This window comes from Strongylocentrotus purpuratus, unplaced genomic scaffold (genome assembly GCF_000002235.5).
Source record: "Strongylocentrotus purpuratus isolate Spur 01 unplaced genomic scaffold, Spur_5.0 spur5_scaffold_9, whole genome shotgun sequence".
NCBI classification, from domain to species: Eukaryota; Metazoa; Echinodermata; class Echinoidea; order Camarodonta; family Strongylocentrotidae; genus Strongylocentrotus; species Strongylocentrotus purpuratus.
Window position 1 is genome coordinate 491,169 of NW_022145615.1, and position 27,746 is coordinate 518,914.

General features: G+C 34.9%; 1 protein-coding gene across 10 annotated transcripts in view; it reads right to left on the minus strand.

The window, feature by feature from the left end:
• The window catches only part of LOC581450, a 47,134-nt gene that overhangs the window by 4,235 nt on the left and 15,153 nt on the right, over nucleotides 1-27,746 (minus strand). Inside the window, exons 3-12 of one of the 10 annotated variants that reach the window (XM_030977296.1) lie at nucleotides 26,983-27,081; nucleotides 26,192-26,248; nucleotides 19,212-19,436; nucleotides 14,062-14,319; nucleotides 13,505-13,637; nucleotides 12,895-13,047; nucleotides 11,723-11,857; nucleotides 9,622-9,879; nucleotides 6,623-6,754; nucleotides 3,462-3,502 (exon numbers count right to left, since the gene is read on the minus strand). In XM_030977296.1, the coding sequence (XP_030833156.1) occupies nucleotides 3,471-3,502; nucleotides 6,623-6,754; nucleotides 9,622-9,879; nucleotides 11,723-11,857; nucleotides 12,895-13,047; nucleotides 13,505-13,637; nucleotides 14,062-14,319; nucleotides 19,212-19,436; nucleotides 26,192-26,248; nucleotides 26,983-27,081 (1,482 nt within the window). In that variant the 3' untranslated portion in view covers nucleotides 3,462-3,470. Of the gene's footprint in view, nucleotides 1-3,461; nucleotides 3,503-6,622; nucleotides 6,755-8,040; nucleotides 8,064-9,621; nucleotides 9,880-11,722; nucleotides 11,858-12,894; nucleotides 13,048-13,504; nucleotides 13,638-14,061; nucleotides 14,320-19,211; nucleotides 19,437-26,191; nucleotides 26,249-26,982; nucleotides 27,082-27,746 lie in introns of those variants that run through there. The other 9 variants (XM_030977300.1, XM_030977295.1, XM_030977294.1 and 6 more) reach the window with 9 other exon arrangements.

A 27,746-nucleotide genomic window follows, 5' to 3' on the forward strand; every position in this document is an offset into this window, starting at 1 on the left:
AACAGTACAATTAATTATAATGGAAGATCTTCACGCTAAATGTTTGTTAGAACAAATACAATCAAACTAAATGTTTGTTAGAACAAATACAATCAAACTAAATGTTTGTTAGAATAAATTACAATCAAACTATAGCCACCTCTCCAGTGGTCATATGTCTCTGATAAGGAAGAAATATCACTATGTTGCAGAACCTGTCTGGAAAGGCCATCTGTCCAAATGGTCACTTTCAATGATTCCCCTGGATGACCTTTATACAAAGTTTGACCAAAAGGCCCCACTTCACTAAAGTTCATAGCACTGTTATTACCCTGTGGTTTTCCTATTAAACATTTATGAGCAAACAAAATGTAATTGGTTGAAGTCTACATAAATCAATCTTTAAAAGATTAATTAAGATTTCATGAAGTTTCAGACAAAGGAATTATTGCAGGACTCAAAACTAATAAGGGTCTGGTATACATTGACCAAATAATTCACCCCAAATCCCTAAATTTTCAAGATATTAATGACAGTCTGCTGCACACAGACCTCCAAGAAACATAAGCTAATGAGAACTCATCATCATTGTTTGGTGTGTCAAAAGGGAAAAAATATATCATTATTAATTACTTTGTTTTCAGTGTATTCTTTTTTCTGAATGCACCTGAGAACAATTTCAATATACGCTTAAACATGTACCTCAGGCAATGTTTGTCTTTATTGGTAATCTTCATAACAAAATACTAGGGACATGATGGATTCTTCATCAAATCCTCAGAATATTCAGTGGTTTTGTTAATGACATACATGTATCCCGGACAGTATATAATGACAAGCTAGAAAAAGAGGGTGAGGCGGACACATGATGACTGTATATATTCTAAAGTCTGGTTTTGTTTTACTTTCTGATAAACATAGCCAAGATCCTGGTATCCAATCTTTATGTTTCTTTGATTAACCTCCCCACTCATAACAATGATAATTTCCTTGCTGTTTCCTGTGTAGTTGCACTTAAATCATTACACCCACAACTATAATGAAACATTGGGTGATTGGGTAAAGTATCACTAGCATAAATAGAGTAGAGTTCAAATAACTGGGCTAAGAAAATATATTTTTCAATGACCTTAACATTTTTAAACCATATTAATATATATATATCCTATAAAGACAGTACTAAAATACATTATTAAATTGACAGAATCTACACTACAAATAACAGGAATAAATAAAATATTCATTTAAAGTAATATAATCTACATATCTAGTCTATTCTGACAATTACGTTGTGGAACTCCCAAATAAGTTGCCTATTTAATATCTATATCTTTAGTTGCTTCTCTATTCAGTTTCAGGACATTATGCATGTATAGGGAAGTCACTAACTTAAATTCTAATCGTACCTTAATTCAAGGTTTCCATTCTTAACATAAGAAAGTAATTTAGTAATTTAACTCCAGATATACTTTCTAAAGTCATTAAGATTGTCATTATCTAGGTATTACAGTTGCTAGGTATGAAAACCAAAAGTAAAATGGTAAATTGTAAAATCTTTTGAAAAAATAAGGAATTCAAAATATCGAAGCCTTGTCAATCAGTTCACATTAAATGTGTTTAGTTTGATAATGTGTTCTCTTTAAGAGATATGGAAAAACTAGTACCATGTATGACATGCAACATTAGAAACATTAATTATTCATGCTTTAATGTTAAAATATTAATCAAATGAAAATGAGTACATGGACATGCAGATGATGTATTTTTATTCAATAAATGATTGATTGTGATCACGACAGGGTATACTCAAGTTTTGGAGTGTACACCAGATTTATGATTTGTTCATTCGTGCTGTAACCAGATTTAAGGTAAACAGACTAAACTATTATACCCAAGCATCCACCCAGATGACCAGTCTCTTGTCTAGTTAAATACTGTACTTTTGAGAGGGAAACCAATAACAGAAATTGAGAAAAAACACTAAAACTGTCTACATCTTGAATTATGAATGATAGGCTTGTGGCGGTCACAGATTTTATTGAACTATCCCAATTTCAGATTCAAATTTGAGTAGCACTGGAGTTCATAGAAAATAAAAAATGTCAATGAAAAACATGAGTTTGAAGTCATAATTGGCTTTCCCCGTTAGATTGCTTCTACAGCTTCCTTGTTCCAATGTCACATCAATCAATCAATCAATCAATCAATCACATCTAATGACTTTAATTGTTAAGAGCCAGAAATGAGAACTTTAAAAAAATGTCATAGAACTTTAGTAGTGTTTAGAATTTATTTGCTGATGACATTGGACTGTGAGACTGTGAGTTTATAAAATTAGGGGTGAATTGTTTTTTTGTTTTTCTGTAATCACACTTCTAAAATTGAAGTAACTATTTCCTTTACAAATACTGTAGCGTCATAATCATGACATTGGTGTTCCTTAGTGCATCACTTTCTTTTTGTGTATGGAAATCTTTGGGGGTCCCCCTAACCTTGTTTCCTAATGTGTTAAATATTGATATAAAATCATACCACATGAAGTGCATTGATTGCACAACTTCCACATAGTTTGACTTATTTTGTTTGCTTTCACAATATAGGCAAAAACATTCAAACCAATTCATATTATCACTTGCTCCAAGAGGAAATATCTTTCAAGTGGAGGCATTTGGGGGAATTCCTCATTTACTTTTCAAAGTATTACTTTCGTTTTCCATCACGTAGGCTCCGGTATACCCTCTATTACTTTCAAGGTGCAACTATATTATTTTTCACTTCTCAGCTGACAATGTGGCTAATTGCTTACTCAGTTATTTCATTATTCTTTTACATTCAGAACTGTTTAATAATACTTATTCCAATCTTATCATAAGGGTTAATAATTTCTATAACATCTATGAAAAATTAAGCAAGAGATTGTTGTTGTTGCCAGTGCACACTTCCACACACAACTAAAGAACTCCAGGTATTTATGGTAAGCACTATCTTGTTGCACTGAAATCTAATTGTTTTCATTTCCCCTTACTAATTGTGAAATAGAATGTTATGTGGTTAAAGGGAAGTCTAACCTTAATAGCAAGTTTCTCTGAAGGAAAGCAGAAAAAATAAGAAAAGCATACTTAAAATTGAAAACACAATAAGAGAGTTATTAATTTTTTCAAACTTGCAATTAATATAAATATGGGAATTTAAATTTGGCTGACTTGCTTGTAAAACTATATGTTTGTAGTAGGTATTATATGTTCTTCATGAATAAACCACTTTTAAAAGCATAGGCTAGCATGGACGGCGCTCGGTTCTACCATCAGGTGCATCTATTTTCTACAGGTACATTATTGCCACTGATATCTTCTGCGAAGGGTTGAGGTATTAAAGGTTTATGTAAAGCACTACTTGTTCTTGCATTGTCTACACCTAGTCTGCCTATTTCAATTGCAAAGTGAAAGGTGCGTTGAGATTGATATCAAAAGCCGCTTTCTTACCCCGGCCAGTCAGACATCACTGTCTCTAGGTAGGGAAGAACCTGTGTGCATGAACAAGCAAAACTTTATTCAGTTCAAGGTCAAAGTTCATATCGAGCCGATCGTCAAGGATTTGTTTTGCTTTTGCCATTGCATTACCATATTTTTTTTCCAAGCTAAATACAATGCATATTATACGATGCGCATGTTTATGTGCATATATATCAGTAACAGACCAGACCAAACCACAATGCAAATTACCTGTCACCTGCTGTTCACAAAACATATCAAATAATTCATAGTTTTAATTCATAATTTACCATGTGTACAGTGATGATGATAAATGGATAGACTGTGCGATGAGTGGTGCTTTTAATGAACCATAAGGTTTTCTGCCCTTAATTTTCACATAGCTCTTGAATTGTAGTCAATTTCCCTGCATGCAATGTTTTCAATGTAACGCTCTGATCTGCTAGTAGCACATGGTTTATTTTGAAAAGCCAAGATGACTTTCCTATACCTAGCTTCTACTATTGTTGATGATCACCAGCCCTTGAGTAAATTGAAGAAGGCAATGAAAGATGTATTTATGTCTCTCATAAAATCACTGGCATTCATAATATAAAGTCAGAAATCCTGGACTAATTAGGGGTAGCTGATACAGCACATATAGAACTCTCAACTGTCATGATATTTCAACACTACATTAATGGCATGAAAACATTACTTTGAATAACGAAATCAGTCTCTTTTTTATAAATATCATAGAATGATAAAAATGCACAATTTTTGAAAATTAGTATTTTGTATGAAACCTCAAATTTTAGTCAGAAGAAGTGAAAATCATTACTTCTTTGCATAGTCCAACGGGGCTCAAAACACATGGATATATTAAGGTTTCTAATTCTTCATCATGCAGCAAATTAAAATATTTTCATTACTTTTTCATTGAATTCAAAATGAAAGAAACTGTTTATAATGACTGTTCTAAATACATTTTTTTGATGAATAACTTTAGATAATATGGGTCCAAACATCCTAGGCAGGTACTACAATCAAATTCAATGATGATTTATTAAATAATACATTATAAAGACATCTTTACAATTCAAAACTCAATGAAATCTGTAAAAACAAATGATATGCTCTGGTTGCTTGTATGTAGCTGCTGATGTGATAAGCTGATGACTAGAGATGGACAATAATTGTCTCCCATCTCATCTCTCACACCACCCCCTTTCCATAGAAAAAAACTGTACATAGTGCTTGATATACTATGAAGTATGAAATATTTTGAATTGATGGCAGTGCTGGTGATTGCAAATAAATGAAGATGGTGCAATTTAATGTGTTGAAACAAACTCTGCTGCTTCCCAGATCACAAATATCTAAATATCTGTCATTTCCAATGTCTTGATTTGTTTGTATATCCCTTTCTTCACAAATATTTCTACCAAGGAAACTATATTCTTATTGTCAAAAGAGATAGATAAAGACATTAGCACTGGTTAAAACTAATATAGAAATATTCAAATATGAACATTTCTTAATAAGCAGTATTTTGCCATAACATTCAATGCAAAGCTACTTTTAAACTAGAACTTTTCGTTTGCATGAAGCTTTTGCAGTTCTGAGTGGTTCTGATTCATGAAATTGGAGGGAATAAAAATAAATGATAATAAAACCCATTTACAACCACTTCCTCTCCTCCCCCCCCCCCCCCCCCAAAAAAAGGCTATTGGTAAATGTCTTTTTATTGCAGATTTTAGGAAAATACCAGGGACTTGTCTTTCAACACATTGTCCTTGATCCTATGTCTTTAGTACAAAACTGTGATTAGTGGCAAGTTGTAATCAATTCGAATCAATGGAAAGGGTTTATAAGACAGTGTCCAGATTTGAGTACCATACCTTTTAAGTAGTATTGCCTCATTTGGAGCTGTTTATTTGCTAAATGCTTACAATGCAGTATTTCAACTGTTTGGTTAGTTATTATGTTTTTCAATAGATCTTGGCTTGCATTATGAAATGTGGCACTCGATATGGACCTGCTCTCGACAAAACACTTGATGACCTGTGGAATTGATAGCATACTTAAATGAGCTTTGACATCCTGATAAACTTCACTGATAAATCTTGTTACAAGAGATTCCTATTTCTGGTATTTAAAGGAACTTTATTCCATGAAAGACTGGCTAAAAATCTAAGCAGTTAATCAATTATTTAGATTTAAAATTGCCACAAAGCTTACAAAAAGTTGCAAGAAATCAAATGCACTAAAAATCCCAACATGCATAGCCACCTACAGGACTCTACGGCTTATTGGGCATCCATTTATTTGGTAGATCTTTGACCATCAGAGTGAATTTTGTTGAATTCTGTAAAAACCTCTTTTTATTATTATTACATGTACTTCTTTTAAAGTCGAAGATCATTTCCACTTATACTACACAAATCATTACACAAACTAACCCATGATATAAACAGCACAGTTGATAGATACCTAAAATGATTATTTCACTACGTATTCCACACAATGAATATTTTATGTTCAAGTTGGTACACATACAAGTAATATATGTGATTTAGAAACTGCATTGTGCTTCTGGTACACAAAAGTGGAAAGGGTGTGAAAAAAACTTATATTGTTATGGAAGATTAAATTTGGAAACCGTTAATTATCCATTCCCTAGCTAATGCACACTGCAAATTAGTTTTCATGTTAAACTGAACAATCACCAATTCAACACAAAAGTGGTAAAATAAGTGTAAAATGATGCAATTGAAGTTTTCATGCAGTTTAGATTAGAGCAAAAGATAATTTTCAGTGAAATGGAGCTTTAGTAGAATGAAATCATTAATGCATGCATGGGATTAAATGTTTTAAAAAAAAAGTTATAAAAAAACTGATGTTAATGTTAAAAATGTTAAGTGCAATGTCAATATTAAAGGTTCACATCTATCTGAATATGAAGAAAAACAAAATTGTACTTTCTAAATGACGATCTTTAGAACATAAACAAGTACATAACAAACAAACAAAACAGAGACATTGAAGGATTAGCAGGACAACATCAGGTGGATGAAGAACACTGAAATGAAATCCAGTTTGTCTACAATTTCATGCAAGAAAGTGTTTGAGACAAGGAAAGTCATGCCATGGAAGTGTTCTATCTAACTCACACTTCAAATGCTGCACTACAGGAGAGGTGAATCCAGCCTCTGCAAGCTCTTCTGGTACGGACTTTAAATGGGTACAGTAACCATGGTGACTACGGGACTTGCGGGGAAGAGGAGGCGGGGTCAGGCTTTTACCTTTTAGGGGGCAATAGCAAGAGAGAGAGTGAGGGGAGAGGGTGATTGGAGTGAGGAGAGAGGAGAGAGGGAGAGGGGAAGAGGGAGAGAGACAGTTAGAGAGACAGAAAGAGGAAAAGAAGAACAATTGAGAAGGAAGAGATAGATAAATAGATGAACAGAACAATGGACAGAAAGGAGAAAGAGAAAATAAAGGAGTAAGAGATTAAGGAAAGAATGTTAGATACAATGAGCATGAATTTCATGAAGAATTGTTAAAAAGTAAAAGAAAGAGATCAAAGAAAAATGAAGGAAGAGTGAGTAAACAATAAATGTTTTACCATTTATATCATGATTGGAGAGGGAGAGAGAGAGAGAGAGAGAGAGAGAGAGAGTGAGTGAGTGAGAGAGAGTGAGTGAGAGAGAGATAGTGGGGTGAGAGAATGATTTAATGAATATGGAAGAAAACAGTACACAATAAAATCATTAGTACATAGCAAGAATAACATGAACATGATAGAATAAAATGTAATAATAATCACATTGAATTAGAGAGGATGAATAGTGATTAAAATCACCAAAAATGAAATACAGCCAGGGAGAGAAGGAAGAGGGAGAGAAGGAAGAGGGAGAGAGAGGAGAAAATGGAGTGGTGGCAGATTGTAAGAGATGGACAATAAACACATAATAAAGAGAAAGAAAGGGGAAAGAAAAAAAGAGCAGATGATATTGAAACAAGAAAAAAAATGAAATTGAGAAGAGGATATTGAGAAATACAAAGTAAATGTCAATTCATGCAATTGACAAGGTAGATGAGGACAATCCAAAGAACAAATAAAAATATAAAAAGAAGGGGGAAAAACAGAAATGAGGAATAAGATTTGAGGCAGGTATTTTCAAGGGGACACAGGGAAAGGAACAAACCAAGAAACATAGGGAAAACAGAAAAACAGACGAATTTGATATTAATATCACTTCAAACACTTCAGCTTTCATATGAAGATCTTTTACCACACCAGATTAATATGCATAATTTCCAGCATATCGTATTTTAAACACACCTGAAAGTGGGAGGAATATATTCATGAGTATGTATTAGTAAAACTTTCAAATAGTTTTCTTTTGTTTTTCATAACAGCTGCTTTTTTAATTAGTACAGCCCTTGTGCTTTTTAGTTACCGTTCTTAAATTACAGGGATGTAGAGTACATGTCCATGTTCCATAGATTATACCAGAATTCCAGGAAACATATGAAATTAAACTCACAGAAACAAACCAGAATATTTCATAAAGAGAGATATACACACCTCTTAGTTTCCTTGCCCTTTATCTTCAGCATTATTTTAAGAAAATAATTCCAGAAGGAAACCAAAATGAAGAAATACATACTTTAAAAACAAAATTTCTCAATGTCAGCAAATTAACTCTATATAACACCAAAGAAAAAGTCTACTTTTTCTATTTGGAAATATGAGCTTTATCAGTAGGAGTGTTATAGCCGGGTGTTGATTTTTTTTCTTTTCAGTGTCATATGCTTAAAGATGGTTTGTCCCGTTTGCAGACCTTAAAACCTGAAGTTCCATGAACCCAGTGGTATATTGAAGAGGTGTATTCTTAGAAACCTCCCACCAAATGAAGACAAATGGAAACTGGCTTTTTTAACAAATATATATCGATGGTTAATTCCAGATATTTCTTTTAAACACTCAAAAATTATTTGTACGTATTTCAAAATTAATTCCACCATTATATCTGTTGATTTGAGAATAGCTCCCTTTTCAGCAATATGGACACAGCGCTAAATTTTCATTTCTTACAAAGAAGTTTCAGAACCTATATCTGTAAAATTTCACACGCTATATCTGAAAATGCCAATATTTTCACTCTTTTTTATAGTTTGGAGACTTACACCAAGATTTGTGCAACTTTTGTGTAATTTGGAAGTTTCAAGCCCTCAAATTAACCGAGACTGAAAATATTGTAGATTTTCTTTCTACTACAACTGAGCTTGACATCCATCAGAATAATAAACTTGTGGTGTAATTCTGGAACTGTAAGAGGGTCTATAAATTAAAAATTGACAATTATATCTCAGGTTATTTAAATGATTACCGACACCAAGCATAACACTAGCATTATTCTATGAATTTAACCAGTGTATTAAAGCAAGATGACTTGCATCATTGTGTTATATAGCATACTGGTTTGAAGCAAAGCACATTACATCATTAGTATCATGAAAGCCGGTGCCTGCGAAGATGAATTGAAGCAAATTTATGGTTACTGCACTAAAACTAGTGACCTGTTGAAGAGAAACATACAATCTAATTTCTAGCAGTTTCTCTGTATTCTCTCGTCGAGACTACAAAAGTGGATCAGCATTTCAAAGAAACAAACTGATTTGTTTTTACTCTAAGACTGTCTATCTGTATGATATGTTGAACTAAAAATGAACTTTAAAATCACACATGATTCTCAATTGAAATGCTACTAGACTAGCATTATTACAAACAAATTGCATAAAATGTATCAGAATCATGCACAAAAATTAAATGCAAAAATGCAGCATGCACTGAAAACAACCATGATACCAAAACTAAAAGTTGAGACAAAAATTATAATTTGCTTCTATATAATAATAAATTCTAAATGTTTGTAATTTACACACTCTTTTGTAAGAATACAAAAATAAATTAATTCTTTCTTCATCCTTTAAACTTTGAAAGAAAGGCAAAGCAGTAGTGGGAGTCAAGCTGCAGAAGACTTTATCAAAACAAACACACAGGCAGATGCATTAAGCCATATTTGAAACATTCTTTTCTACGACGGACATTAAATAGCTAGTAGTTTGGGTCAGAGAGGAAGGATTAAAGGAGATGATTTCTCACCATCACCCCTAGCACCATCACCATGGCTACCTTCATCCAGACTAGATTGTTTCTTCATGTTGATATAACCCACATCATCGTGTCTACGAACTTGATGCAGAGCTGGAGCTGAATGGAAGCTTTTCATCTTGACGTAGCCGGTGGTAAGGTTCAGGCTGTCACCAGGAGGAGAGGGAAGGGGCACGTCACTCCGGCGGTGGTGATGAGATGGGGAGGGGGAGGGGTTGGGGTTGGTTGAGTAGGGGTGGTGTTGACCCGCTGGAGGTTAGGAAGGGAAGTAGATGCAGGAAGGAGGGTACAGGAGAGAGAGGGGGTGGGAGGGGTGAAAGGGAAGAGAGAGAGAGAGTCATAGAGACAGAGGGAGAATGAGAAAGAGAGAGAGAGAGAGAGAGAGAGAGAGAGAGAGATAGGCAGACAGACAAAGACAGGGGAAGGGAGGGAGAGACAGAGAGACGGACAGACAGAGGGAAGGGAAGAGGATTGGTTGGCGTAAAGCAAGGGAGGGGGTACCGTTGATACATGCAGATGGAGTGGAGGGGGCAGAAAGGAAAACAGAAAGGTGTTTTCCATTCAATGATCATGCAATTTATGCTGAACTAATGCACAGACATACAAGCTTTCTAGGGTAACCACAACAAGATGGACAGCCAATCTATTTATAAGCTACACTTTATTTAATTTAATTTAATTCATTTCTTACTTCCTCTTGTTTTCTACAACCATAACCCAAATCTACATTAAATCTACATGACATGGCTAGTATCTAGATCAGCTTCATGGACCCGTCCTGACCCATGAGTATTATGTAAAAGTGGAATATTATTATCATGATCAACATGAATACTAGATGTACTGTTATAATAAGGTTTCAAACATTGACAAATATATAAACCCTGTAATTATAGACCGGATTGTCTGAAACATGAGCACTAGTTGTGTGAACATCCTTTAAGCCTTGCTCACAATTGACATTACAAACCACCTACATTTTTTTTACTATGCATTCATACACAACAAAGATGGCAAGGTCAATGAAGAAATGGCAATGCATGCCATGCTACCTTCAACAGGCAAAAGAACAAAGTCACATTCAAAAACTTATCCTGACTTGAGTTCTCTTCATTCATATCAATAGCAAAATCAATCTGTGTAGGGATCCTTATCTAGATTTAAACATGCCAAGATGCTCATTGTACACTCAATAAATTTAACTGTGATTCCCATGTCTCATTTTTATGAATCCATAAATCAAAGAGGTATTCAACATATGGAGCTGGAGTGGTATTTTAGAAGCTATGCTATCTTTTATAAGTAGCATTATTTTCAACGCCATAACACATTGGGACAAGTTATTGGTTAATTTTTATGCAAAGCTAGCTGCAGGCACGTACAGTTAAGAGAGACATCCGCGCTAGCATCAATAATTATCTATTCTGTTTAAATTCAAATTTGTTATGACAATTAGCATACTTTTTACTAACACGAAAAAGATAACATAGTTTTCAGAATACAGCCATCGCTTACTGTTTAAAGACAACAAACATAAAATACCAAGCAGAGCATTGGTGATAGTTTTGAGTTCAAGAGAAAATCTTTTGTGAAATATGTACCATCAACTTTCTTCAGGACTTTCTTTAATACCAATTTCATTAAATCGTCTATGTGGAGATTTAAAGGTATAGACCAGTTTTGGAAACGCCCCCCTCTCAAAAAATGAAATGGAAGCTCTTATTACCAATCATGTGAAAGAATATGTTTTGACTAATACATGATGATACAAATTTTGCCGGGAAACCGCCTACGTATTGATGTATTTGGTAAATTATCATATCGATCTGCCCTGGATAGCCTTTCGCGAATGCACTTCAACATTGAACATTTGGGCATATATTTCTCCTTTTTTGCGAATTTAGGTTGAAGTATTGCCATCTTAACCCCTGAAGGCAATATTAAAAAAATATTGAATGGATATTTTGTACCCAAAACCCTTGAACCGCAATTTTACCACTACCAGTCTTTATCTTTAACCCACAACAAACGAGAATCGGTTGACCATTACCAAGAAGATGAATGTATCATCCAACTAGTTCTAAGATCGTACCTAATTGTGGAGGCCGAGGAGCTTCTCTGAGTGGCACATCATCATCAGCAGGGGAATACGTATCATCCGGGGCATCAAACGATTCACTCACACTCATCAAGGGAGACCTGTTGATGGTCGATGATGGATGTCGTCCTGCCAGCCAAATAATAAAAATGATTTAGGTCTCCCACTTATAATGTCATACAAGTTGTATGTATACAGTAGGCTTGCAGCTGCACCATGTGAGAGAGAGAGGGAGGATTGAGGAGTCCTGAAAAGGACTCTCGGTAATCTTTCTTGGGGGTGTGTAGTTATATGTTATATGTATTAACCCGTTAGATTCGCTAAAAAGCCTCTTCAGATATGATGAGGAAAAACCACAATGTTTTTTGTATAACAATGTCGACTGAAATACTCTTCACATTTCCTATAACACATAGCTCAGTGTATATGCACAGGACCTTTGTTGTGCGTAGTTGTCATTATTTACACATACAAGAAAAATGCACCTTTTTTGTGTGACTGTTTACAGCGTCATATCCGATTGTGATATTATCATATTAGACATAATTCTCATAGACTATAGCTCAAATCATCTTAAGCAATGTAAGAATTCCTCAATTTGATGTTGTTATGTGGCTCCCTGTATCGAAGGTTTCCAAATAAACACATTTCTTGGGGTAGTATTTTGGCCTCTGATTTGGTTGGACTGGACAAAAATATGGATTTGGTCAAAATTTGTGTATAAATACACGTATCGTACATGATGGCCACCATGCTGACATGCAGCACATCATATAGAAAATATATTGAACAAGTGAATGGGAGCTAATGGTAATGGATATTATCAAAAAGAATAGCCCCCATGATGGAAAAAGAGTCATTGAAAAGGTAGCAACTACAGTACGTGGCTTTTATAGACTTGTCTTTACAAACAGTTTGTATTTTAGACTATGAATGACCATGATTTGTGCCAAATTTGCTTAATGATTTAATAGATGATAATGATCGCGACAGAAACATTTAATACAATGTTTTATACTAATGTTAATCTGTCCTGTACTATCATCATCCTGGATGAAGCCAAGGTAGACACCTGATTAGGTGCTCTAGCTCGCATTAAAGGAATGATCAGGTACCCATTCACTTCACCTGGGTGGAGAGTGGGAAATGTAGATGAATGGACTCACCTCTTGGACTAACAATGTCTGGGACCAGGTAGTCATTCTCTTCTTCCTCAAGCACACTGTTACGTGACATGGTGTTATCATCTAAGCTTGCTGATTTACGCATCATACCTCTATCCGGCTTGGATGACGTCTCTCCGTTTGCTGGATCTTTATCTTAATCCAAACACAAAGAACATATTTTTATGATGACAAGAAAGATGGAGCTTAAAACAAAGTGATGATACAGTTAAAGCTTATGCTTATACGAATGCTTCGTACGAATCTCCGTTTTTCCATTGTCTTCCCGAATTTTCATTGTCTGGATGAAACGGTTTGATATAATGAATCTGAATGATCGGTAAAATGCGTTGTTTGGATAATTCTAACAAAAATACAAACAAGAATGAAAAACAAACTTGGAAGCAATGACACATTAGAATAGGGGTAGCGAAAGAAGTACATACCCACCTCATCCTCATTTTTTGTTTAACTTTATAATTCTATGAGGAAACATGCATTTTCCACTTTTCCAGTGTTGAATTTGATGACATGGCCATACCACCCTCCCTCTTCTAAATCCTGGATATGCCAATGCATTAATCCTGTGTGAACAGTGTTTATATATACTCACATTGTGCAGAAGGAAACCTGATGTCATAGATTGTAGAGGGAAGGTTTGGATCCTTCTGGATGGGTAATAAATGTCCTCCACTCTCCTGGATGAAGAACCACATCAACTCATACATCGAAGCCAGAACTGGAGGCTGCATGGTGAGAAAAGAAAGTTCAGGATTCAAACAAAATATCTCGATTATTGCATTAATCATTTCCTTTTTCCCTTATCTGCCCTCCTTTTTTTTTTTAATTGTCATATTTTTTCTTGACTTTTTTTCTTCAACCCCTGAACACCTTGAACATCTCTAATTCCTTCTCCTCTTCCTCCTCATACTAATTCTCCTTGTCCTGCCTATTCTTTTTCTTCTCATTTTTCTCCTTCTCCTTCTCCTCCTCCTCCTCCTCCTCCTCTCTTCCGCTCTTTTCTGCTCTTCTCTCTTCTCCTTCTTTTCCTCCTTCTCTTTCTTCTCCTTCTTCTTCTCCTCCTCCTTCTTTCTTGTCACTGCCATAACTATCATCATCCTAATCATCATCACTAACATTTCTTGTCCTTCCACTTCTCCCTCAACTCACCTTATCTTCAATGAGAAGGGTAAACCCAAAAGGGTTTTTCTTGAACATATAATGCCTGATGAGACTCTTGTTATCTGTGTCCTGCCTGACTGAGAGAGTGTACTGTCCGGGATGGGCCTCACTCTCTCTTAGGAGTAGATCACCATGGGATGTAGAGAGGTGGAGAATCTCTTCTGCTTTAGCTCTTGAGATCTTACCAAAGAACCATACCGGTGGAAGCATCTGACTGTAGGCTATGTCTTCCGGAAGAAACTTGTACTGTGGAATAGCAAAACAATATAAACTGCAATTAGCACAATAATAATACATTTATAGAGCGCAGAAACTATCCAACATTAAGTATATATTCTGCTGCGCTACAAGAGCTCCTGATAATCTTAGATTTACAGTTAACTGAAAAGAACATCAAAGTATCGAAATTCATACACAATAATGACCACGGACTGTTCAGAATGTATATTGTTTACTTTCTTTGAACACCTAATATTGAAAGATCTCATGATGCTACCATACAGTATGTTCAAGATGATAACAAGTTTACAAAAAGAGTTTTGTTATGGCAAACATTTTTATACTTAATTCAGGGTTCTTTAACAAAAGAAATTGTTTCCAAGAATTGGTGTAAATTACAAGCAATGAAAGGTTCGAAAAATAATGCTTTTTCTTGTTTGACATTAAATACCTGCTCATCATGAACAACAGTTTAGATTTGATTGGACTTTCTGTTTTAAAAAGCTGTTCATTCAGCTTGGTTTTACATAAGGAATCCAGTCTTATCTTAACAGAATAATGATACATGTTTACAGGGAATGTTAATGTGATTTTTATGTTTCCTGTGATATCATTAAGAGATATTTATGGTAAAGAAAATTCTTGAGTTCTGTGCTTGAGTTCTGGTGATGAAACTGAATTTCAGGAATCATTGGCTCATAATTCTTATAATTCTCTTAATTAGTCATCCTGTTGGTCTTGCTAGATATCATGCTCACTTAAAGGTAAAGACCAGTTTAGGAAACGCCCCCCCCCCCCTTTTCAAAAAATGAAATGGAAGCTCTTATTACCAATCATGTGAAAGAATATGTTTTGACTAATATGTGATGATACAAATTTTGCGGGAAACCGCCTACTAATTGATATATTTGATAAATTATCATATCTATCCGGACCGGATAGAAATCCTGTAGCCCCATATTCATCTTTCTGTGTAGTGCTTGTAACTTTACCAAGACTGGGCCAAATTTCTAATCATTTCGATGATTCCAGAACCTTGCAGTACACACCAATACTTATATACTAGATGATCAACCTTTTCTTATCGATTCGACAACGTTTCTTTCACATTGCAATCGCATGACCAGAACTGGTCTATACCTTTAAACCATGTCAGAGCAACCAGCTTCTTATTTTCATTCGCTAAAAACTCAGCTATTGTGCATTTTCAATCAAACTAGTTTGGTAGAAACAATTTATTTGTAGCATTAACAATTAGGTTTATGAATAGTTTGAGACTAAAAATTTAATATTTCCATTATTATCAGCTAATTCAATTTTACCCTTTAACTGCAATTGCGTATCTTTGGACTATCCAGTAAAGATGTGCTAAAGTTTTTCTTTGGATTATATTTAAAATACAATTTCATATTTGGGGCAATTATAGGTTACACTACCACACAAGCTTCCCACACTCACCCTGACCTAATTTCCCAGGCGTCATCATCGTACAATGATATCTCATTAAAACGAGAGTCAAATTGAATAGATTTTTCTACCACTAATTCAAGTCTATCATATCAAATCAATATGTGTTATATTCCACAGTTATGATAGCAGAATTATATTGATGCAATGCAACAATGAAGCAACTTCAGACCATATGTTGTACTACTTAACAACTTAACAGGTGTCACAACCGTTAATATAGAGTACAGTAAACTGAACTGTGGATAAACCCATGATGAATAACACTAGTCAATTGATTCCAAAACAAATTCTTGTTTTTCCTCTCATGTGAAATGAAATAATAATTGAGAATATGGATTTAACAGGCATATACTCCAATTTTTTCCAAAAATGCTTATTGAAATCTGGGATAGGAAAGGTCCATTCAAAAGTTCTGGTTTTACCTCAAGAATTAAACCTGAAACTTTGAGGTATAATAAGACTTCATTCTTAAATTAAGTGCTTACTAAACAGATCTCCCACCCTGCATCAAAACATGCTGATAGTTCTGATAAATAGCTTCTAACGCTGGACAAGTAATCCGGGTCACATTGAAGGACAGTTGATACTTACTGTCACCCTTTCACCACATCCTAATAAGCAGGAAATAGTTCACAACCTAATAACCATTAACCAAAGAATTTGTTCAAATACATAAAACAAACAAACAAATAAATTGAGTTCATGTCACATCAACAAAACAAAACAAAGTAAAGATTATAATTAATACATGTTGAAATGGAACTGAGGGTCACTAAAGAGAGGTTATAAATTTGTAAATCCATTATTGGTGTCAGAAATTTATAACGTAATATCAGGACCTTTTTGCCCAGGTCTTTACAATAGAAGAAAAAAATGAAAGACCTTTTTTTTAAACTTTCGCTTCAGCACAGCTTGGTCTAAGGGTATGTTTATGCTCAACTTTTTTTTGGCCAGAATCAGGCATCTGTTACCTGTTTAGTTCAAAATGCGGTTGCGTCCTTTCTCTCTTTTGTAGAATCACCGAAAAACGGCGATCACGATCACCGATCGTAAACTCACAAAAAGGTGCGTTTACAATTTGTAAATGCGTTTAAATGGGGTCAACGCACTGACCTCTAGTGGATCTACGTAGCTTGCACAGTGCAGGTTGGCGAATCCAGCTGCAAGGCCAATTAAGGCCACCCAGCGAGAATTGCCTTTTAGGAGCCAGAGAAGTGAGCATAAACAGTACACCATGGAACTGCGATTACGATGAGGGTTTACGATGTGCGTTTCAAATCGCTCATTGTGCCTTCAAAATCGAGCTTAAACGCACCCTATAACACTCCCATCCCTACGACCATTGCTCTCAGCTTTACATGCATTTAATTTGAAATATAGGGTTAGGGTTTTAGGTTAGGAATAGGTATAATAGTGTTGATCCAGAGTTAAATTTAGGACATTTTTTAGTGTATGATATTGACTGTGGAGTAATTGTTCCATTGGTATTCTAGTATGCTCTTGAGATAGTGCCATGCATCAATGCCCCTGTTAACAAGTTGTTTAGAAAACAGCTCTTTCCAGCAAGCCAAGTATGACGCTTTCTTTATAAGACACATCCTGTTTAGTACCTCCTAGTACAAGGTGTCACTATAATAGGACCAGAACATGATATTAATAGAGCTTAAAAAACAAAACTTAAATACAGCTTTGTACTCTACAGGATTGCTAGAAGACGAATGAGAAGAATTTGTGAAAACTATCTGCTTTGTGCAGTATTTGTTATCTTACTATTTACAAAAATACCTGTGTTGGTCAGCTCTGTCAAGGATTTTCTGGACTACAATGCTCCCCAGATTCCACTGAATAAATTATCACTACTGGGTATTTTTTGTTGTTGTTGTATTAATTTTTTATGTTTTTGGCTGGTACCCAATGTCCATAAATATATTACTGAAAAGGCCTGGGATATCGAGATAACAAAAATATTTTCATTCTCTTTATATGTTCAAGTAATACACCTGATCATGATACATGCGACAGTAATATTTTAAGAGTGAATAAATTATTCAGTTATTCATCTTTTTTTCCAAATTTAAACTGGAAATTAAATAATAATGTAAAAAATATATTAGAATGAACAGAAGAACAAAAGTTAAACATAAAACATCAACTTACAGAATAAATAATTAATAAGAGAATCATAGCACATTAATGCAATACACACCGTTATCAAGCAGTGCTTGCAATCTTGGTTCTTCAAGAAAGCTATGATTAATAGACTGAATTGACCTCAAGTATGATTATCCCCTGATTAATGAGCACTTGATGCAAATCATTGGCTAATTATTAAAGTGATTCTTAGAATTACTAATCTGCTCATGACGAAGCTACATTTGTCGTATTAAACTGAGTGAATGATTAGGATACAGACAGTGCCTTGATTACCAGGGTACCCTAATATACCTACCCATCTTGACAGTATAGATCTATTAAAGGAGGCCAAGGGGTAGTTGCCCCCCCCCCCCACCCCCACTAAGATATAATGTTTAGAAAGGGGAAATACTCGCTATACAGATTAATTATAGTCTCATTTGTATTAATAACAAGTGCTTTACATTGTCATTATTATTACGCTGGTCATTGGCAATTGCCAGATTTAAATGCATTTCCTATTACATCCTCGAAGAGGTTCATCTGATTGGTAGTAATTCCGTAAATTGAATTTTCATAGTTTTGGTCTCACAGGTAAAACAACCTTTTTGACTGTGAAACTATGGGAACATTCAATTTATGGAATTCCTAGTACAGTTCTTGCATCATGACCATATATGGCATGTGTAATCATATTTCTCTGGCTATCACGCTATTATTTGTCTTCTTTAAATGTTAACATTAATTCAGGGTACAAGCTTCCTGTCTCTTGCATTTCCTGGATATAGCGTGATGTCTGGCAAAGAGTAGATGGAAGCAGACAAGCTGCATGACAGAAGGGGACCAACTCCCTCTCCTACTCACATTATGTCAAATAAGTTACAAGCAGAAACAGACAGTATCTATTCATTCTCAATAACATTACAATGTTAACATAATGGTACAACAAAAACTTTGATCTCAATAGGCCGGTCTTCATCAGCTCAAGTTTGCCAAATAACCTACTATTTTCAGACTTGTTGTATTATCTTGAAGCTTGAAATTGCGTCCTCACCAGACCCATATGCTCATCACAAACTAGCTCGGACGGGCGCAAATTAGCCCGTTATTTTCCAAATAGCCGGATATTTTGGAAACAAGACCAATATTTCTCTGTATATTTTCTACACCAAATTTCCCACTAATTGCAACTGCGGGCTGATGAAGATTGGGATAGTTAAAATAGCGGGTTATTCGGCAAACTCAAGCTGTAGACAGGCCGTAAGAAATCAGAATGGCCAATGATTGAGTAGAATGGGAAGCAAGTTATTACTTACATATGAGTTATCTGTAACTTGACCTTGTCCATCATTGAAGGATGAGACTCGTCTTCTTCCCGGGCTTGGCTGATGGGGTGGTAAGTGCAGACCAGGAAGACTTCCTCTTCTAGGCGGTCCTACTGGTTTACCAGGGTTCAGCTTCCGTACCGTCTCCTTCTGTAAGATATCAGCAAGCAACTCCTGTTGTCCAGGCAATAACCTGCCCTGGTCAGGGGTCTCACCCTATCAATCAAAATCAGAAAAAGATACCCTTGAAAAACATTGATATTTCACATTTATTTTTCTCATTTGAGCAACTCCTGTTACTGCTGAAACAACTTGCCCTGTTCAGGGCTCAAACCCTATGAAATGAAATTGGAATTGAATAACATTCATCTATTATGTATGTTTGGGGAAACAAATCAAATTTAAATTTCCTCTGTATTTCCATTTCATATTTGGCTCTATATTTATCCTTTCATAAACTTATCTTTTGATTTTTTATTTTATTCATTTACTGGTACATATCTTTCCTACATGTACACAAGTATATTAGTGCTAACACTTCCCTAAATATTTCAAATACAATGCAGTAAATGTATGCAGCCAGAGGTGAAAATAGAATATAACAGGTCTTAAACAGACATTGTATTACCTCATGTCCTGCTATATGATAGTGGACATATGAAACAACAATGTTTAAACAAACATAAACTCCAAGATCATAAGATTGGATTCTCATCTTAATATATGTAAGATAATGATTAAGGAAGTAAAAGCTGATTTCTTCTCTATGCACTATTTCTAATGATTGAATAAAACAATGTATTTCACTAATGTCTAATTAGTATTTCAGTTCATATCATGACAGCTAAACTTCTCTACTTCTAAAAGCATTGATTCATGACATTTTACTGAACCAATGCATCTGTCTACAACTCTCTTTTGTCAAGTGTTACTACTGTAATTACTGTATGTCTAAGTCTGGATATATTAAAGACTTACAACCCTAATACTAACCTACATGTACTTTAAATGATAACAGGAAAAAATTATCATCATGAAATAGGTCATGGTTGGGAATCTCAACATAGTACCTTCATAACTTTTCTCATTGAGAATAGGAGATGAAACATTACACATCATGATCCATTAAACCATCTATTCAGAGAACTTCAGAGCCAAAAGGGTAATACCTACTTATAAGTATAGGACTTACAGTCTTTTTGGCTTTAAAAAATATATATATATATAACATGTACATTTATAAATTTCAACTGATGCGCATTAAAAAATGTGGAAACTTGGATTATAATGTTTGATTTAGTGTAATTGGCAAATAATGATAAATCAAAGTACACATCTGTTATTACAAGATATTTGATTTGATTAGAAAACCACTTATGGTCACCATGCAATGATAGTGATGTGCCGAACAATTGCAGCATGATTGCACATTATGTATTTATATCAAAGGTATATCCCAATTGTGTAGAATTACATTATATTAAGAAGTATAGATAGTCACTTTCACTATAGTGCAAAGGAGCGACTAATCAGTACAAAGTACGTATGCAACCCTATTGTCTTTAGTTTGTTGAACTACTTTCTTATCATGATGATGACATCATGCATTGTGTCACAAATTACGATACCACATGTGAAGTTTTGTTTGGAAATAACAACATATGACCATGCTGCCTCAAGATTTAATGTAATGGATACTGTTATAAAGACCTGACAGTGATATGTTCAAAGCACTATATTAATAGCATGGATGGAGAAAGAGCACAAACTTGAAGAAGAAATATAAAACAAGTACAAGAGGCTCGAAAAATTATATTTCTATCACCTTAGTTAACATAAAGGAAATATAAACATACCATTTCATAGTCTTTTAAAAAAACAGACAGCATACTAATAAATATTATAATCATTTGGAAGGACAGTCTCAAATTCTAAATTTCTTCATCACTTGTACCATGTTTTACAAACATGATCACAGGTAGTCAAGTAATGCTGCAAAGAAGTTATTTATGAATAAAACTTGCATATACATGAATGTAATCCCTTTAATGTTTCTTTATCATTAGGTTTCATATCCCCTTATCAATTCTATGATTTCCTGTGTCTGTCTGTAATGTTGAATACAGTGTATCATTGATTACAATGAGCAGGTAATGACTTAACATAAATGGAGTTTCACTTTCATTCCTTGCGTGACAGCTAACATCCCTTGTAATTTGATATACCCATACAGCTCACATGCATCAATAAGTTATAGACTTTCAATTCAAATATAACTGGACATATCTAATTACAAATCAGTTTAGAAATCAAAGGACTTGCCCTTCACCTAAGTGAACCTGGAAGCATACTAAATTATAGTCTTAATACCTGAGAAAATGCCTTATATTATCATTCTTTTGTCATTCATCAGTTTCATAATATACAAATTACAATACAAATGCAGATAAGGTATTAAAATCAAATCCTGACTTCATTTACATGTATTACTATTCATATTACAGTGAAGAAATTGCTCTTTAGTGACTATGTCTGTGTGCCAACTACATACACTGTACATGTAATAACCACTCACCCACCCACTCACAGATCTAACGCATTATTGTGTTAATATATTCCCCATATATCTGCATTGTCATATTGCATTCAAATCACTGCTTTCATACAATCTGCATGCCTCTCTTTTCATTCCTTCTTTCACACTTCACTGCTTTCATAAATACCAGCCTGAGTGCAAAGTATTGTTAACAGTATTCATGTCAATAATGCATGGTGTGGTCTACACTGCTTCCAGGTTCACTTACAGGTAGGCGGGGCTGGTCCTATTTTATCAATAATGATAACCAATAATGATAAACATAGTTATTGAGCTCTATAACTAAAACGTAGGTCTCCAGAAGTTCAAATGGAAAATGGAAAGGTATATACAGTCAAACCTGCTTTAGTGACCACCTGTCTACAAAGACCACCTGTCTACAACAAACACTTTTTTTCCCCTTGAAAATGGTTTCTCAAATGGAAAATGGAAAGGTATATACAGTCAAACCTGCTTTAGTGACCACCTGTCTTCAAAGACCACCTGTCTACAACAAACACTTTTTTTTTTCCTTGAAAATGGTTTCTCATTGGAACATATACTAAAGGAACCTGTCTACAAAGACTACCTTTTCGTTTCCCTTGGGCGGTCGCTATAGACAGGTTTGACTGTACATCAGTGTTGCAAGTCTCATCTCATCAATAAGCTTTCAGTACCGATTTCTTAGCATTGCAACACTGATATCTCATACCTTATAATCAGGAAGCTGAATTGGAAACGATCAAAGGCTTGGCTCAAACGGTACAAGAGCATAACAAAGAATACATAACAAAATATCAATGCATAGTGTCAAAACTATTAACTGATTCGTTCATTTTCAATCTCTTACGAATATATCAGGATATAGATATAAATTTCTGCTTTTGTTTCATTTTTGGCAGAAGTTTGCTAGAAAAGGAATCTAGTCAAACCTGCTGTTTACATGTAGCAACCACCTGTTTAGAAAGACCGACCTGTCTACTAAAACCACATGCTTTGTTTCTCTGTAACAATGTTTTTCAAAGAAGCATCTGTTTAAAAAAGTTTAAATACTAGTAAAGACCATCTGTTTAAAAAAGTTTAAATACTAGTAAAGACCACATGGCACCTACCTATAGAGACCACTTTCCCTAATCTAACATTCTGAAGTCTTTACATGCAGGATTCACTGTATTCCATTTTATGACAAATTATAGTACTAGTGCCCTACTGTAAAGCACTCAGTGTGTAGTTTCAGATCAATAGACAATTTAAATTACCTCATTTTCCTGGTTGCTTTCGTTCTTACTTTATTTATTTTTATGATTTTTTTTGTTTGGGAGGGTTTGTCCCAAATCGAAAGAAACTGGTAATTCTCATGAATAAATGTGTACACGGTCCAACTTGTACAAATATGTTTCATGGTTCAATTATTGTATTCTACCAATTCAAGGTTTAATCTGGGGGCTTTATTATGAATAACCTTGTATTTTTATGAAAATGTATACTACTGCTATATTAATCTCATGACTCTTAAACTTCCCTCTACAATGTTCTTTAACATTCAGCTGTATGTCACATGATTTCAAAAGCGTTTACTCTTCCCACCTTCAAAAGAAATACTGCATTAAAAAATCAGAGATTGTCAAATTGCAGAGTATTATTTTAACCTCTTTGGACAATATGCAATTTACAACTTTGGCAAGCCATCACAAGGGAAATTTATTCTACCAGAATAAAACCTTGGTAACAAAGCCTACAAAATATTCAAAAGATGTCACGCTAAAAGTAATCTGCATATTCAATCATGAAAACATGCATTGTATAGCTAGTACAACAATTTTTTTTTAATGAAAATAAAGTAGGTAGGCCTACAGGCATAGCTTATGTTTTGAAAAATAGCCTGGAGTAAACCTCTCCATGAGTTGACAAAATGCCAAAGAAATATAAAGAGAACATCAACAAGGGTGGTGGAAGGAAGCATTAATGTTGTTACTAACCCCCATGGTGGGTTGTATTCCATGCAATGTATCTGGACCAGGGTGGAATTAGAAGGTTAGCACCCTTCAATGTACCAAAAGTCAAAGGTAATCAAACAGCTTGTTCAGACTATAGGAAATTATTACGAAACTTTGTTGAGGAATCAAGCAGATGGGGCATGCATAGTGGATAGCAACAAGACTGAAGCCCGTGTTATGCGTTAACGTGCCCCTCCTGTTTCTTAGACACAGGCTATGTTACAGTGGAAAACTATCTGTACCTCGGATAGGATGTTAAATAGAGGCTCAGTGTAGAGGAGAGTCACCAACAAGGGGTCAAGTAGAAGGAAAAGTCTAGAGGACTACTATTAGCTCTCAGTGACTACAATTAAAGAGACATGCAACCTTGATAGCAAACTATTCTAGAAGAAAGCAGACAAGTCAGAGAAGAATCCTGGTCAAAATTTGAATTAAAAATTGAACAAAAAATGATAAGGCTATGAGTTTTTGAAAGTTGCAAGTATGTGCACTTCAAATTGGCCGAATCGGTAATGTCACTATGACGAAGTGCCAGACTACTTTCCTATTTGTTTTAACACAACAAAATTCAGGAGGGTCTCTTCTTTTTAGAGACCTATAATATATATGCTATCCATAATGAATTTTGAGTAGTGCCCCAAGGGAGAAGGCACATAGGAGAAATTAATGATATTTTTGTAAACGACAAACAGGAGAGTTGTGCCATGACTTTGCCACAATCCACAAACCTAATTGCCTATTTGAGATTCACATGGATTTAGTGATATCATGTTTCAAACATTCATAACACCCTTATTATTGGCCTGATTTATTACAAACTTTCGCCTTTCTGTTTCTCTTATTTTTCTGCTTCCATACCAATGAAGTTATTACAAGGGTCGGATTGCCCCGTTATTATAAACCTACACAGGGAGTAGAAGTCAGGATATACAGACTGTCAGGATATACAAACGGTCAAGTCAGGATATACAAACGGTCAAGTCAGGATATACAGACAGTCAAGCCAAAATTGAAAAAAATTGGGGAACAGTGCAAACACCTACAGGTCGCTCTACATGACAAGGTTATATCAAGGCAATCTACTGACTGGATGAGGACAGAGTTTGAAACCTGATACATCATGTAAGGTGAACAAGGCGTGAGTTTACACTGTAGAGGACATCACTGTCTGGTAAACAACCATCAAGGTAAGCTCAAACTGGCTGCTCCTACGTTTGGGCCTCGTAGGGGAGATTTTGTTAGATACCTCTGTAGGTCTTACATATATTTCAAACAACATACAGATTATCATATTCTGTAGCAACAGATTTCTAGGGACTTTATATCACTAGTATCTTACACAAAACATGATACATGTATAGCAAAATTACCACTATCTCTCTCTCTCGTTCACTCTCATCTCTATCTCTTTCGTTCACTCTCTCTATCTCTCTTTCTTTCTTTCTTGGTGTATCTTTTTGTCTCTCTGAATCCTCCTCTCTCTCTATATATATATTTTTTCTCTTTGTCCAGCCATCTGCCTCGATCTCTGTCTCATTGCGTTCATCTGCCTGTCCGCTGTCTGTTTGCTCTCTCTCTCTCTCTCTCTCGCTCTCTCTCTTTGTTTCCTTCTCCCATGTTTCACATACACATTCCCAGGGACTGAAAACCACAACCACTGTGCCACAATCATTGTTGTGAAGTACTTCCAGTACTTATACTAACACATAGGCCTGTGTCCTCTCCCTGTACTTGTAATGTGGTTTATTTATAGCCATCAGATAAACACATGCCACTGCATATTCTCTCTCTCTCTCTCTCTCTTACACAAAAATATTAATCGCTTGTGGATCTAAGAGGCATGCCCCCCCCCCCACCAACCCCATCCCCTGGCAAAATTTCATAACTTTACATTTTTTGCTTGATTGCTTGTCAGATCTTTTTCTTCTTCAATTGTGCCCCTTCCTCTCCCCCAGGATATTATTCTACTAGCCTTCAATTGTATTTGTAGGAAGTCCCCCCTGTCCAGTTATCAGGATCTACCACTGAGAATCCTGCCTGGCTATAGTTAGATCATTCTGTGAATTTCATTTACAAACTAACATCACATATCCCTTCATACATGAAAACATCTGGTGAAAGTATAATGCACTTTGTCCATCGATCATAAAGTTAGAAGGGTTGTCCAGGTCCGTTCTCTGTACATGCAATACTTTAGTGTGTATCACACAACTACAGTACATTAATACCTACACATATATCATATGCCGCATTAATACCAGCCATTAACATTCAATTTCTTTTTGATACATTTGCTTGAGAATTGAAAAATCTCCACAATATCTGAAATAATATGCTAGCAAATGAGCCAAAATTGATGAAATTAACACTTTTTCAATCTTTTGTTTTTGTGATCTTACCCTCGCAATGGTATGAATTCGTATTCTCCAGTTCTCCCTTTCTTCATTAGAAGTGGCCTAGAAATGAAAGAAATCAATACAAATATTGCAATTATACTTCATGCCCATAAGGTACTATTTACCTGATTATAATCAAATAGAAATCACATCTTCAGTTTTGCTCTAAAAGTTATTTTTAATAGATGCATTAATTTTCAGATCTTATCAACAAGAAAGCACTGATACAAGATCCAGATATGAATTCTCTCAAATTAGAATGAGAAATTATTCTACTTTCAGACAGTTTTTTCTCTCTCTTGATCTGCAAATGAGAAAATGGGGAAAATACACTTTTACTAAATATATAACTTGCTTTATTCGTAATAATGTATTCTATAAGACTCTGAGTATCAAGGGACTGAAAGAATCTACTTTTTAGGTATAGAATTTCTCTATGATAACTTCATCATACTATTGACCATGGGGTAATGTTACTACAACAACAAAATTGAAGCTTTTAAAGTCTTTTCATCTCCTGAACTCCACAACTCAGATGACATCTTAAAAGTTATGGTTGCTTGCTAGACAAATATTTGGAACCTCTGTCACCAAAATGAGAAAAAAATCTAACAACCTTTTTTTTTTATATCTTGGTCGATATGACACCCCCCCCCCCCCCCCCTAGTCAAAATAGTCTGATAACACTCCTTCCTATACCACTGTAAGAACAAGCAACATTATTTGTATTTCTTTTGAAAAGAAAATCTTTCGATGCAAAATTTCTTTTCATTTTAATATAAATCTCACATTACCTGAGCTCTGATGGTCCAAAGTTCACATTTGATATGCATCTTGAAATCACTGTCGATGGTGATAGATATGCTTGGGTGCAGCGGGTAATGTTGGATGGGCTGAAAACAAGACAAAAGAACATTCTGGGATTGGTCACAATACACATGAATAACAATAATAGATCATATACAGTAGGCTTGCGGGTGCACCATGTGAGAGAGAGAGAGAGAGAGAGGATTGTGAAAAGGACTCTGACTCGGTAATCTTTCTTGGGGGTGTGTAGTCCTGGATCATATAACTTGAAATCTACCAACTAACTCTTGGTACATATAGATAACAGCATGAAGAGTCATTTATTAAACATTAGTATTAATATTGAGAACAATTGTCTCACCAAAGTGTATTCATACAATGAAATCCGGGATTAAGTTACAAAGATACAGTATCATATCGATGATGCAGTCATTGAGTTAATTTCAAGCCTTATCAAAATGTAATAAAGAGTGCCATACACCCTGAACATGTACATCTCAAACATAAAATGAAGTTCATATGTACACTATTAAGCAGAAGAATGTGAGAAATCCTGAATTCCACTGGAGTGATCAAATAAGACCTTTATATGATTTTATTTATGCAAGATGGAAATGACAAGTATTTGTTTGTAATGTTTTTAATACTCTACAGTAGCAGTGGTGCAGAGAATCAAGCTACCTTTGACCCAAGTAGGATTGGATCATGTAGGAGCCCTGCTAAAAAGTGTTATTAAAACTCAGATCCGAGG